This window comes from Syngnathus scovelli, chromosome 13, assembly GCF_024217435.2.
Source record: "Syngnathus scovelli strain Florida chromosome 13, RoL_Ssco_1.2, whole genome shotgun sequence".
Taxonomy (NCBI): Eukaryota; Metazoa; Chordata; class Actinopteri; order Syngnathiformes; family Syngnathidae; genus Syngnathus; species Syngnathus scovelli.
In genome coordinates, this window is record NC_090859.1 from 10987841 (window position 1) to 10999927 (window position 12087).

Consider the following 12087-nt stretch of genomic DNA (forward strand, 5'->3'; position numbering starts at 1 on the left):
GGCAATGCAGATTAAGACTGACAGGAAAACACACCAATAACGAAATTCTGCAAATAAACCAGCCTCATTAAAAACAAAAACTTTGTTTTCCCCCAACAAAAGCAGTCAACTAACAAGCAGGGGATTGGGAAAAGACTTCCAAAAATAAAATGGGATTTTCATAAATAACTGGTGATTCAACCGTGAAATTAATTGGAACAAGGAAGGGATTATAATTTTCTAATAGTTTATATTTAATGCACGAATGAACTGTGAAATTATTGGAAGCCACGGTGGAAGACGAGTTACGGTTCTAAACATTTGTGTATTCAATGCATATAGATAAGAACAAAGAGCAGAATTCAGTGAAAGCAAGATGCTTCAAAGAGAGTAAACATTAGGAACTTAAGCTAAAATGCATCACGTTTAAATACGGCCACGATTAAGTGAGATTTTGAGATGCACAGTTTCAATTTAATACGGTAAAATTGTGTAGAGACGTATCATACAAATAAGATTTCTGGTTACCTATAAAGTAAATTATTAAATGTCAATCTGTATTCAGCCACCTTTCACAATTTAATAAGAAACTGAAGGAAGGAGGATGGTTCATTTTTTTCCCATGACCGTCGACATTTATCATGTCATTCATCTATTACTATCATAGCACATGTTTTCCCCTGAGTTGCCACATGACGGGGCTGCTGAGTACTTGCGGGTGCCGACGTCACTAACCTACGTCATCTTTGTGAAAGACAAAAGTCCAATGAGCACTACTAGTTCTCGCCGGGTGCGGTGGCGCGCGCCTGTAATCCAAGCTACCGGGAGGCTGAGGCTGGCGGATCGTTTGAGCTCAGGAGTTCTGAGCTGCATCGGACTATGTCGATCGGGTGTCCGCACTAAGCTCGGTATCGATATGGTGCTCCTGAGGGAGCTCGGGACCACCAGGTCGTCTAAGGAGGGGTGCACCGGCCCAGGTCGGAAACGGAGCAGGTCAAAGCCCCCGTGCCGCTCAGTAGTGGGATCGCGCCTGTGAATAGACGCTGTAGTGCAGCCTGAGCAATAAAGCGGGACCCAGCTTCCTTTTGAGCAAATTCATAATTAGAATTTCTTTAATCGTTTTACTACAATCATTTCTGTACCTTTTCGATTCCGATAGATCGATATTTTATGGTTTTATTCACATTAAAACCTCGGCCAGCAGCAGCTCCTACTGGACGAAAGTAGAACTGCATCAAGGAAGTACACAGGCGCCCTCTAGTGGTATGTAAAGAATCCCTGTCTGCCTGCAGTCCAGTTGCGTACATTTGTATTTAATCCTTAACGAACTGATTGCTTTTTAAATTTTAATTTAGGTTTCAATGCATTTCAGATTAATCATTATTTAGATCCAGGTTTTTTAAGTGTCTATTTAATGTTACTGTTGGTCATAATTGTAATATTTGGAGCGTTAAGTATTTTTCAAAGTGCTATTTGGTGCTTTAAAAAACTTCGACAATCACTGCACAAACACAAAAAAATACCACCAGCTGACTTCAGCTCAGTCTCACGAGTGGATAATCATGTTACGTTCACGTCCGCAGGGGTTTCATGGTAATTACGCCGCTTCAATGGCTTTATCCACGAGCCTCTAACCCGTGACCGTCATGAGGATTTTACAGCCCTTATTCCCCCCTTTTCTTTCCCTTGGAGGTAAAAGGAATCTGGGCGGGTGAAACAAGAAATAAGACGGGGGAGTAGTGAAAGGCCTGACTCTGTAAACCGGGGAGGAAGAGGACCATTCGTCTGAAATTGAATTATCCAATTTGGTAAGATGATGTTTGGCTCTTTTTTTGTGTTTGTGTATTGACTGTGACGGTCATGAGTTGATTATCTCCATTTAATGATGCTTCCTTGTCAAGTTATTTTTTTTTTTACCTTATTTGACCCTCATTAAGGTCACTACATTAGGTACACAATCTAAAAATCTATATTAACACTGATAAAGAACAATATTTAAATGATTGTGGTTGTACTTTGTCCTTGACAGTGGATGTTTGAAATATTTTTCTCTCTCATTTAGCTAAATAAAGTGGTTAAATATTTGTTGGTAAGATGCAGCGCAATACAATAATAATAATTTAAAAATGCATTTAACTTCATTTTATTAGAATTAAATGGTAGATATGTGGGAAATAGCTAAATACAAAGAACTACAGCTACGTTTTTTTCCTCTGTAAAATTTCAGCAGTTTTATTTTGTATTCATTTGAAAATTAGTACTTAAACATGCTTTAAATTGTTTCCTCGTCTGTCGTCGCAGCTTAATGTTTTGCAACCGCACAGACGGAATGCCTCGAGGAGACTTCAACATCTATTTTGCCAGCAGCCGACGTGGATTTGTCCGAGCTGAAGAGTATGTCCTACTTAATCCAAGCATTTTACTTCATTCTGGAGCATTTAAAACTCATAATTCGCTGGCATTAGTAAACAAATAATGATGATCACATACTGTGATTCCTAAAATTGGGATATTTGGGAACTATCTGATTTCACCTAATTGATCCAAAAAACATTTATTTCCTACAAATAATAGATATTTGCTGATATCTATACGCCAGTGACAAATAGTGAAAAGCAGAACAATTAAATGGTCATCCACTAGAGGGCAGCACTTGTTAGAGTAAAACTAAATTAGTGCGCAAATATGAGGTAAAATTATGATTTATTTACTACTTTTGTGACATTTAATTTTAGGTGGTTGCCATCAGATTTTTTTTCTTATGTGCTTTGACTCAAAAAATGCAAATCACTGTTCTACAACCATAAATATATGTGCAAAAGTGGGTTGTTTTCTCACTAGAAAGCGTCTTAGTGATGTTGTGCACGCTGTACAGGGCGGTCGGTGTTATTCTGCTGGTCATCATCCTGGCTGCGCTTCTCCTCCTGGGCTGTTGGTACTTTAAGAGGAGGGGTGGCTACAAAAAAATAAGGGTGAGGCCTTCATTGTAATGATGAACATCTTAGGGTGAAAAAAAAAAAAGGGTGAAGTACCTAATCACATCTTATCACTATCTTCATGCAGAGCTCCAGGTCTGGGTCACCGACTTACACGGGAGGCCAATATTCCGAGGCTGGACCTTCTGCAGAAAACAAGATGGCGCTGATTGATTTTGGCAGCCTACGATCTGTGAGGGTCACACACTTAATTGCCGTCACAAATAATATTTATATAAATTACACACTGCTTGTCTTGACTTCTCCAGATGCCGAATGCTCCTCCAGCCTATGAAAAGATCTCCTCAGGTCCAATGCCTCCTCCCTATTCACCTTAAAATCAGGACAACAAACCGGACGCCCAGACGAGAATAAAGCACGAGTTCATCTGACGCCGCAATCTAACTGTTAATTTTGTGTGTCTAATATTTACACAATGGTTTCAAACCAGGATTAAAAACTCTACCATCAATGGGCACGGATGAATTGTTTATTTCCACGCTTTGACCTCAACATTTGTTCAATGAACCGAGCAAAAAAGTTTCCAAATCTATACGGTAGAAAATAAATACAAAGTGACTGCAAAACATTTAACATGTCCTCCAACGTAGTACAAATCCAACAAGGTCTATATACATTTCCTACGATGCAAAACCGTTTTTCAAACTCCAACAAACGAAGTGTCATGTTCCATGAAACATTTAAAGTAGTAGCGAGTTGTTCCAATGAACCTTATCAAAAAAGCTGGCTTTTAAAGTACTAAGTACGATAAAATATGAAATCCATTTTACCTCCTTTCCCCCAGTTGTCATTACTGGCCATGAAGTCCAAAACAGATCATTCATTAACCTCAGTAGTTATCAAACAAGAAAAAAAAAAGAACAGTATTTGATAGTCCAACCAAAGGGTCTGACCCAACATTTCTCGAGCAGTTTTAATAAGTGCATGAACATTCCAGACTCGTGGTCTCAGTTATTTGGTTGACTAGGTGTCAGCTGGTGATGCCAAGCGCCAGCGGAGCTGTTGGGGGTGAGAATCAGAGCTGTCGGTTTTGGAAACGCGCTCGGCTCAGCCGCCTGGGCTTGGCACGGGACGGAGCTCAAAATGGCGCCGTCGGGACTGATGAGGAGCTTTTTCGCTACGCTGTTTGCCATACCTAAAGTGGGTTTCTGCAAAGAGGGTGGAACCAGCGTCTGATTGGTCAGGCCGATGGGGTTTGTGGTCAGCAGCGTGACTGGTTGAAACGGGGTGGGGGGTGGGGATAAGGTGACCATGTATGCCGTTTCCAACGCATCCATGGTGCTTTTGATTGGTTGATGAATGACTGACGGTGCCTGCTTACAGACTGAGGTGATGCCCTGAATGGAGGACGCTGTAAGTGTAGATGTCGGTTGTAGATACGAGTTTCTCGTTGTGTCTGAGATGGAGTGGGGAGGGGCGACCGGACTAGGCAAAGATGAAGGAGTAGGCAACCGTGACAAAGCTGGGGAAATGGCGGTGGGACATTTAGCCCGAAGCGGTGAAAGTCCAGAGGCAACACCAAGACCTCCAGGTAGGACTGTGGAAACGTGGGCTGATTGTTTGGCTAGCACAGGTGACGCCGGGGTAAAAACCTGCGAGCTTGTCGAACCAACAGCAGGGGTGCATGCTGCAAAAGGGGAGTTCATCACTGGGACGCCGGGTAACCTAGTTTGGGATTTGGGTAAGATTGTTGTTTGAGGGCTTGTTGGACTTTGACTTGCTCCTTGTAAAGGTGTTGCTGATCCAATACTGCTAATGGTGGCCTTAGGCACTTTTTGTGGAGAAGGGCTGGAGATAATGAGCACGTGGCTACCTGGACCTAAACCCTGGGGAGGAACTACAAAACATGTATTGTTAAGGAGGATCTGCGTGCCGGCGGCGAGGGGCTTCGAAGTGTTGATGACGATCCTTTGCTGGGTAGAGTTCACGAATTGTGTACAGTTGGTGACTCCATCGGATTGGGTTTGATGGAGAGCTTTTTGAAGGGGCGTTACCATTGGGTTAGCTTCTTGAGCTAGCACATGTGAGGGCTGTTGAGGAAGGGTGGCCATAGCGCTCGGTTTTGGGTTGCCTTGAACAGTTGAGGAGGTCACCTGAGCGGGAGTGTGACCGTGAATAGCAGAGTTAGAAATCAAAGAGCCGAGTTCGGAGGTTATTGTGAAGGACTGGGGTTGAGAGGTTCTGGTCAGAGTAGAATTAGCGACAAGTTGGCTAAGACAGCTGGTGACAGTATTTGACTTTGTGGTTGCCGGGACCGATACCGGCGTGCTTTGGGAAGTGCAACGCGACAGGGCGCCGATGCTCTGTCCGATGGTTGTCGTCATCCCTGACAACTGGATCTGAAGTCCTGCAGACACACAAGATTGAAGTTTACATAAGAACCTCATCGTCAGAATCCTCATTGTGAATAATTTACATTTCACAATGACACAAATCAACGCAAGATAAATCAAACCCACCTGTTGGAAGCGTAACGTTCTTTCCCTTTGACAACGCATTTGAGTCGAAGCCGGGGCTTAATCCCATCTTCTGAGTTGGATTTGATAAAGACGTAGTTATCTGTTGTCCTTTCACGCTAGCTGTCTTGGACTGTGTTATAACACTTCCCATTAAAGCAGTGGACGGTGTCACGGAGGGTTGGTTGATGACTACGACTCTTGAACCAAGCGGCGGATTCGTAGATGTTTCTTTTGGAACAGCTACAGTGCAGGCACGAGAGGAGGAGGAGGGATTAACCAGAATAAATTTGGCAACTTTGGATTGCTCCTCTGTGTTGGGTCGCTTCAAACCGGACTGACCAACTACCTCGGTTTGTGCTGTAACATCAGCAGGATTTTTTACCACCAGAGAATGGGTTGGTAACGTCTGTGAAGGGTGGTAGATGTTTCTTGTAATTGTAGGAACATCTGAAATTCCTGGAACCGGCACTACTGAAGTCAAACTTCTTGGGTCCGTAAGATTTGTGATGGCAGAGGACTTGAATACTGAAGGAACCTGCTTCTGCGATTGGGCTACTGTTGTAGTGGGGGTAGAATTCTTCTGAAAGGGGACAGAAGACGCCTCAGCACTTTTGGACACCAGAAAGGCTTTAAACTGAGGTGAAATGGTGATGATGGGACTTGTGGACAAACCATCAAGTGCATTCAGGGCAGAAGATGTCTGGACTTTGACAATACCCGTGTTGCCTCCTCTCGTGGTCACGAGGATGGACTGTGAATCACGTATGCATATTGTCTTAAGTTCCTGCTTATGTTCTGGAAGTTCAGGGGGCGAAGTTGAGGCCAAGGTGCTTGTCGACGTTATGGATGAAGGACTTGAAGTGCTTGATTGAGAAGGTTGCGCAACCTGGAACCCGGGTAAGTTTTGGGTCCTGTGCTGCTGGCAAGGCGGGGAAAAAAGGGAAGGGGTCTTCACTGTCCGGACATCCTTCGGAGGAGCCGCTGGCTGAACATTGTCAGGTATTGTAAAACCAGACACACTGGTGGACAGGTACATGGGTCCCGTTGACTGTTGCTCCTTGGAATTTTCAATGACATGTTTAGAAGGCATCATGACCACCTGCGGCATCATCTTCTCCTGTCTGCCGTAGTCGAGAACAGATTGCACTGAATTGCTCCCCCCTTGTCTGACAAGTTGGTCGGGGCCTTCAGGAACATTCGAAGCTACTTGGAGAGGAGCTTGCAATAAAGTCTGACTTCCTTTAGCCCAATCTGTCGTGAGCGGTGCTGCTGACACTTTGACCGTTGCGGTTTGTCGAATTGCACCTTGTAGTGAGTTTTGTTCCGAAATGAATTGAGTAGTTTGTGGATGTGGTTTTGAAATCGCCGCTGTAGATGAAGGCAGGGAGCTTGATGGTCCCTTGGTTTGTCTATCAGTGTTGTTGAGCCCTGAGTAATCCACAGGTCGTTTTAATAAGGTCACTTTGTTGCCCACGCTCTTTGCTAGCAGGGTGGGGATGGGCGTGTACCCTTTAGGTAGTCCGGGGTTGAGGTGGGCAACTTGAAGTTTGGATGCCGATAAAGCCAGGACGGGCTTTCCCGCGGTGTCGGACTGAACCATTTCACATTTAGACTTTGTATCAATGTCCGGGGGGGTAAAAGTGGTGACACTGCTGTCAGCCTGAACTCTTGACGATTGTTCAGAAGTTTCTTGGTTGATTCCAAAGGTGGGTGATCTCTCACCAAGAGATTCGGCTTCCAAGTCTTTAGTGCTTGCTGAAATAAATTATAGAAATGAGATAGAAACTGCCCAATAAGACAATTATACCGTTTTTTGCCAGATCCAACAGTAAAAAGATTACCTCTAGTCCAGAGACCTTTCGGAACTACGTGTTCCATTTCATCTTCTGAGCCTCGCTGGCGATCAACCAAAGGAATTTCTTCTTCTTCTTCAGATGACGAGGATGATGATGACAAACACTCCTCTCGAATAAAGTTATTGTATTCTGGATGTTTCTTGAAATCGTCAAACTCCTTCTTCAATCGAAGCCTGGACAGGAGGCATAATTGTTGATATGATTTTTTTTTTTAATTGATAGTCATTCATTATACCTGTTTCTTTGGTGGGCCTTCACAAGTTTTGGTTCCCAGGGTGAGAGCTCATTCAGTAGTCTGATTAGAGTGCTGTGGAGCTCTTTCACAGATTGTTTTCTTAAAAACCATCGATCCTGCCAGTTGAAATAAACAAGAAACAATGGCTCGATTCATATGATTATTTTCTTCACGCCAAGTACGAATCGCAAACGACTCGGTCAGCTTACCAATTGATTTTTGGTGCTCTCCAGGTCGTCAAGCTCGTCTTCAATTTTGCTGATAAGATCACGTAACTCTTGCAAACTGGTGCAAACCAACTGTGGTGGATGATTAAGAAAGAGTAGGAAAAATAAGTAACATTTAAAAAAAAAATAAAAATCCTTTGTTGTGTTGATTACCTTAAACGCCGGCTCAACGGAAGGTTCGTCTTTAATTTTCTTTGCAGATTCACCTTTTTTTCCTGATGAAAAAAACCCCCACATCAATTAAGAACCTGCATTTTTTTTCTTTGCAGTGCCAAAAAAAAAAAAAAAAAAAAATACCAATTGAACAAGTCTCATGTGAACAACCTTCCTTTTCTTACCTTCTTTCTGTTTTTTCCTTTTATCTTTCCTCTGAACGCTGGCGGTAATTCCCTGTAATGCTGATTCAGCTGCCTCAAGGTTTTGCCCCTGCCGTAGCCGCCCCCTTCCTCGCTTTTTCTTGCATTTCTTTTTTTTAGACCACATCCTATCGCGGACCTCCTCTTCATCGCTGGTGTTTTGGATAGACGGGCATTTGCAACCTCGCCGGACCGACTTGAGAGTTCTTCGACATTTCAAACAGGGAGTTGTTCGCTGGTGTCCCGTGTTCAGGTTTTCTCCTTCCGTTTTGACCCTCGACGATTTGCTCGATGAATCGGCGATGTCCGCGCAGCGAGCAGGTGACCTACCTGTGTAGGTGTGTTCCCCTACATTCAAACAAGGATTTTGAGTCTCTTCATTAATAGGACGCACAGAACCCAAGGAAAGGCCTACTTTTAGTGTTGTGGATTGACGGTCCGATTCGGTAGTTTCTTCTTTTATTTGTCCTTTTGAAACAAAGCAGCTAGCGCGCCAATTTCGGCTTAAGTCATCACTGGAGTCTCCATCCGACGGCAGTGACTGACACCTCACATCTTCATTCTTTATCGGCCAAAACTTCTCTTTGTGTTCCTGTCCGTCTCCGTTTTCTTTGACAAAATACTTCAATGTGTTCCCCAAATCACCAGAGGTGTCAATGTGCATCGCGGTGTCTTTCACCACGTCGGTATCTTCAACGTGTAGGTCGAGCCGTCTCACCAACGCTGAAGGGAAAGGAAAAGGAGGAGGTGCGCTGGGGCTCTGACAGTAGATCCTCAAGTCCGCCCCGCAGAAATGGGGGAAATGGATGTAGGCGTTGTCCTTGCTGTCATAGCCCAAGATGGACTCCCTACATTCATGTATGGGCTGGGCCAGCACGGCATCCTGAACATCCTTCTGGGTCTCATACACGTGGTCGCACAAGCCTTTGAGGAGCCACACTCGCTGGCGGAGAGGCAGCGAGTGGAACGGCTTCTCCTCCAAGGGACTCGCCTGGCCCAGGTTGTGGAAAAACTGATGACAAAGTCCGAGTTGCTCGGCCCGAGCCGGCTGATCGCGAGCACCCCCGATACTCCGGTACCAACCCTTGACGCGCTGCCTGAGCTCCGCCTCCCAACGGCGGTACGGCAGAGCTGGTCGGCGGTGCAAGGTGGTCCGCCGCTGGCATGGTGACAGGAGGGATGACATTATTTTGGAGAGGAGACTGCTGCAGCGGGGCATCAGTAGGCAGCGCTCCAGTTCAAAGAAGACAATCTCTGGTAGGTTGAGCACCGTCTGAGCCAGGCATAGGAAGTGGCCTATGGCGGGGAGTTCCCACAGGGTGTCTATCGTGTGGGGGGACGCCTGCGTCAGTAAAGTCTGCTCCCACTCTTCCACCGCTTTGGCCGACATTTCTTCTGCTTCTTTTTTCTCCAGCTCGCGTTGCCTGGAAAATGAACTTTCGTTATTTGCATTTCTATTTCAAAAAAATGTGTTGACCAGTTTAATTGGAGCTCACCTCTTCTCCTCCTTTGCCCTCTGTTGCTCTTCCATCCGGAGGGCCTGCACCATGACCGACTCATGCCCACCCGCAGTGATAGTCGCCAAGTTTCGAGATGAAGATCGCCTCCTTGTGGAGGTTCCTCCTGGAGCTCGCTCCTCCTCCGTGCCAAAGCGCCCTTTGGAGGTCACTGCCAAAGTGGTCTTCTCACGAAGAGTCCTCATTGGACAGATGGAGATTGGGGGATAACACTTAGACAACCATTCAAAAAATTCAAAATAACCTTCTGACACAACTATTATGAGTGTTTAAAATGAATTGACTTGTGTAGTGAAAAAAAAATGGTGTACCTGGACAGTAGTGTGAGTTTCTGTTCTAGCATGAGCTCCAACTTTTGACCCTGTTTGGAGAGCCAGTGGTCCACGCCGTGGTAGCGGTAGCAGTTCTCCAACATCAGCCTGAAGTCAGCCACAAACTCCGTTATGCTATGATACTCCAGGTTGATGAACTTCTCTTCTATCCTCCGCAAGCACATGGACTGCTTGAGCCTGGCCTGACCCGAGGCACAGACGCCACCAACACCGGACTGGGTCTCCTGATGCCCCAGGGCGTGGAGGAACAGTCCGGCAATTGCCTTGTGTTTGTCCAGGAGAAAGCCAGAAAAGATCCTATAAGCTTGATGGACTTCATGGCTCATTGTCTCCTCAAAGTTGGTGGTGACGCAGACTTCGGGGAGTGAGATGTCACTGGTGGAGAAGTCAGACATGCCGTCGTTGCTGGTCGCCGGGTGATCCCCGGGAGCGACAGAGGCACCGTTGCTGAGACCGTCCTCGGACGTGTCGAGGTCCATGTCATCAGCACCGAGCCTTGTCCATGCAGAACTTGAAGACATGACTTGGCCTAACCCTTAGAGGTGAAAGCCTGCAGGGTGTTTACAGCTGTCAACCATGCTGCTGCTGTGATGGGGAATGTTGGAAATAATAATAAATATAAACATGTGTTGTCATAAATATTAAATATTACAATGAAGAAGCATGACATCCCAACAGATCTGTTAGAATGTTTTTTTCTTATGTGTTTTTAAACACTTGAAGTCACAATTATTTACATTTCTTATACGTTTTGACATATCCAGCCATTTTCTATGCCGCTTAACCGTGACCTCAACAGTTCAGGGTCACGGGTAAGATGGTGCCTATCAAGCCTGACCTGTCAATCAATCTCTGGCAAAGGTCAGCAAAATCTTGACCAATAAATATTATTGTGATGTTGGTGTCAAAATGACTGCCAAGTATAGAGATTTTATAGTCATTCCAATTCAAAACACTGCCATTTTATATCACTGCCATGACGCAATTAATTCTCATGTGAGAGCTCACAGCTGACATTTGTACATTTTATCCACCCATCACAAGTTTTGGTTTTGATTTATTTCCACTTAAGCGCGCTTGAATTTAGCAGTTAGCTTAGAAAGTAAACAAAAGTTTCCTCTCTCAACCTTGCACTACGTAACACGATAAACATACAAATATATTAAAACAGAAAACGTACCTTAACATTTTATACGCGGCTCCAAAATCCCACTGCAAGCCTACTTTTTTTTTCCAGGAGAAAAGCGTTCAATTTGCTTTAGCTAGCTATTAGCTATTGTCCACCGAACTCGGCCTGCAGTTACTCCGCTCGGTCTCCATGGTCGCGACGTAACGCCATTAATCGTCGTTTGGGCGAAAAGTAAACTTATGAGTACGACAACTCATGTCCGAGTGATGTCAGTGAAGGTGCGCTGAGGGCTAATGCTAAAGCTAACGCGGCGTAATTAGCCGGGCGATCGCTCAGTGGAGAGTCCCGACAAGAAGACGGCATTTCATTGGAACTAGCCGTCGGGGCTAAATCGGGGGGCGGGGGGCTTTAAAAGTAGACAGCGAGGAGGGCATGACAAAAATGCAATCTTTGCAGACAAATCAATCCCCCCGTGTGAGGGATGAACAAGCAGACTTTATTTCAGTGACGTCAAAAGCGGAGAGATATTTCGGGTCATTCGCCATTTAACGCTTCTCGGCCACCGTAGTTTTGGAATTGAACGAACATCCTTTATATAGGTTAATTGTTGACAGCGTTAAGTTTCGTGCATAAACTTGATTAAATGCCAACATTAAAGGCTTTTTTTATGTTGTTAAATGTCAAACTCGCGCCACAAGCCACTTTTTTCCGATCGGTAGATGTCGCTAGAAGCTTATGGACATCACCTGGTAAGCTTTCAGAAATGTTCTTCTCCAAAAGAGATAACGGTTTTAACATATCCTGTATGATGGGGAAATTAATTTTGATATTTGTTTCTAGGTACATTGTATATGTACAAGATCATCGCTGTAAACGTGTTCAGGCTTCGAATCACTAGTACAGATTTAACATTTAACTTTTCCTCACCAGACCAGTGGTGAGCGCTTTTGTTGTTGTTGTTGTGAGCTGCGCCTTTAACAACCGAGTGGTAGGTCTCGCGG

General features: G+C 44.8%; 2 protein-coding genes across 2 annotated transcripts; one reads left to right on the top strand and one right to left on the bottom strand.

The window, feature by feature from the left end:
- The first annotated feature begins 1652 nt into the window (after window positions 1-1652).
- mlana (melan-A) lies at window positions 1653-3432 on the top strand. The gene is made up of 5 exons (XM_049738957.1): window positions 1653-1787; window positions 2281-2373; window positions 2855-2951; window positions 3043-3147; window positions 3224-3432. Exons 2-5 carry the CDS (start codon window positions 2285-2287, stop codon window positions 3290-3292), a joined length of 360 nt encoding a protein of 119 aa, XP_049594914.1. The 5' UTR covers window positions 1653-1787; window positions 2281-2284; the 3' UTR covers window positions 3293-3432.
- Window positions 3431-11975, bottom strand: LOC125980010 (uncharacterized bromodomain-containing protein 10). The gene is made up of 10 exons (XM_049738950.1): window positions 11138-11975; window positions 9937-10542; window positions 9605-9805; window positions 8091-9532; window positions 7906-7967; window positions 7735-7824; window positions 7526-7641; window positions 7276-7463; window positions 5435-7189; window positions 3431-5322 (listed from the first exon to the last, which is right to left on the bottom strand). Exons 2-10 carry the CDS (start codon window positions 10476-10478, stop codon window positions 3923-3925), a joined length of 5796 nt encoding a protein of 1931 aa, XP_049594907.1. The 5' UTR covers window positions 10479-10542; window positions 11138-11975; the 3' UTR covers window positions 3431-3922.
- Window positions 11976-12087: the final 112 nt, after the last annotated feature.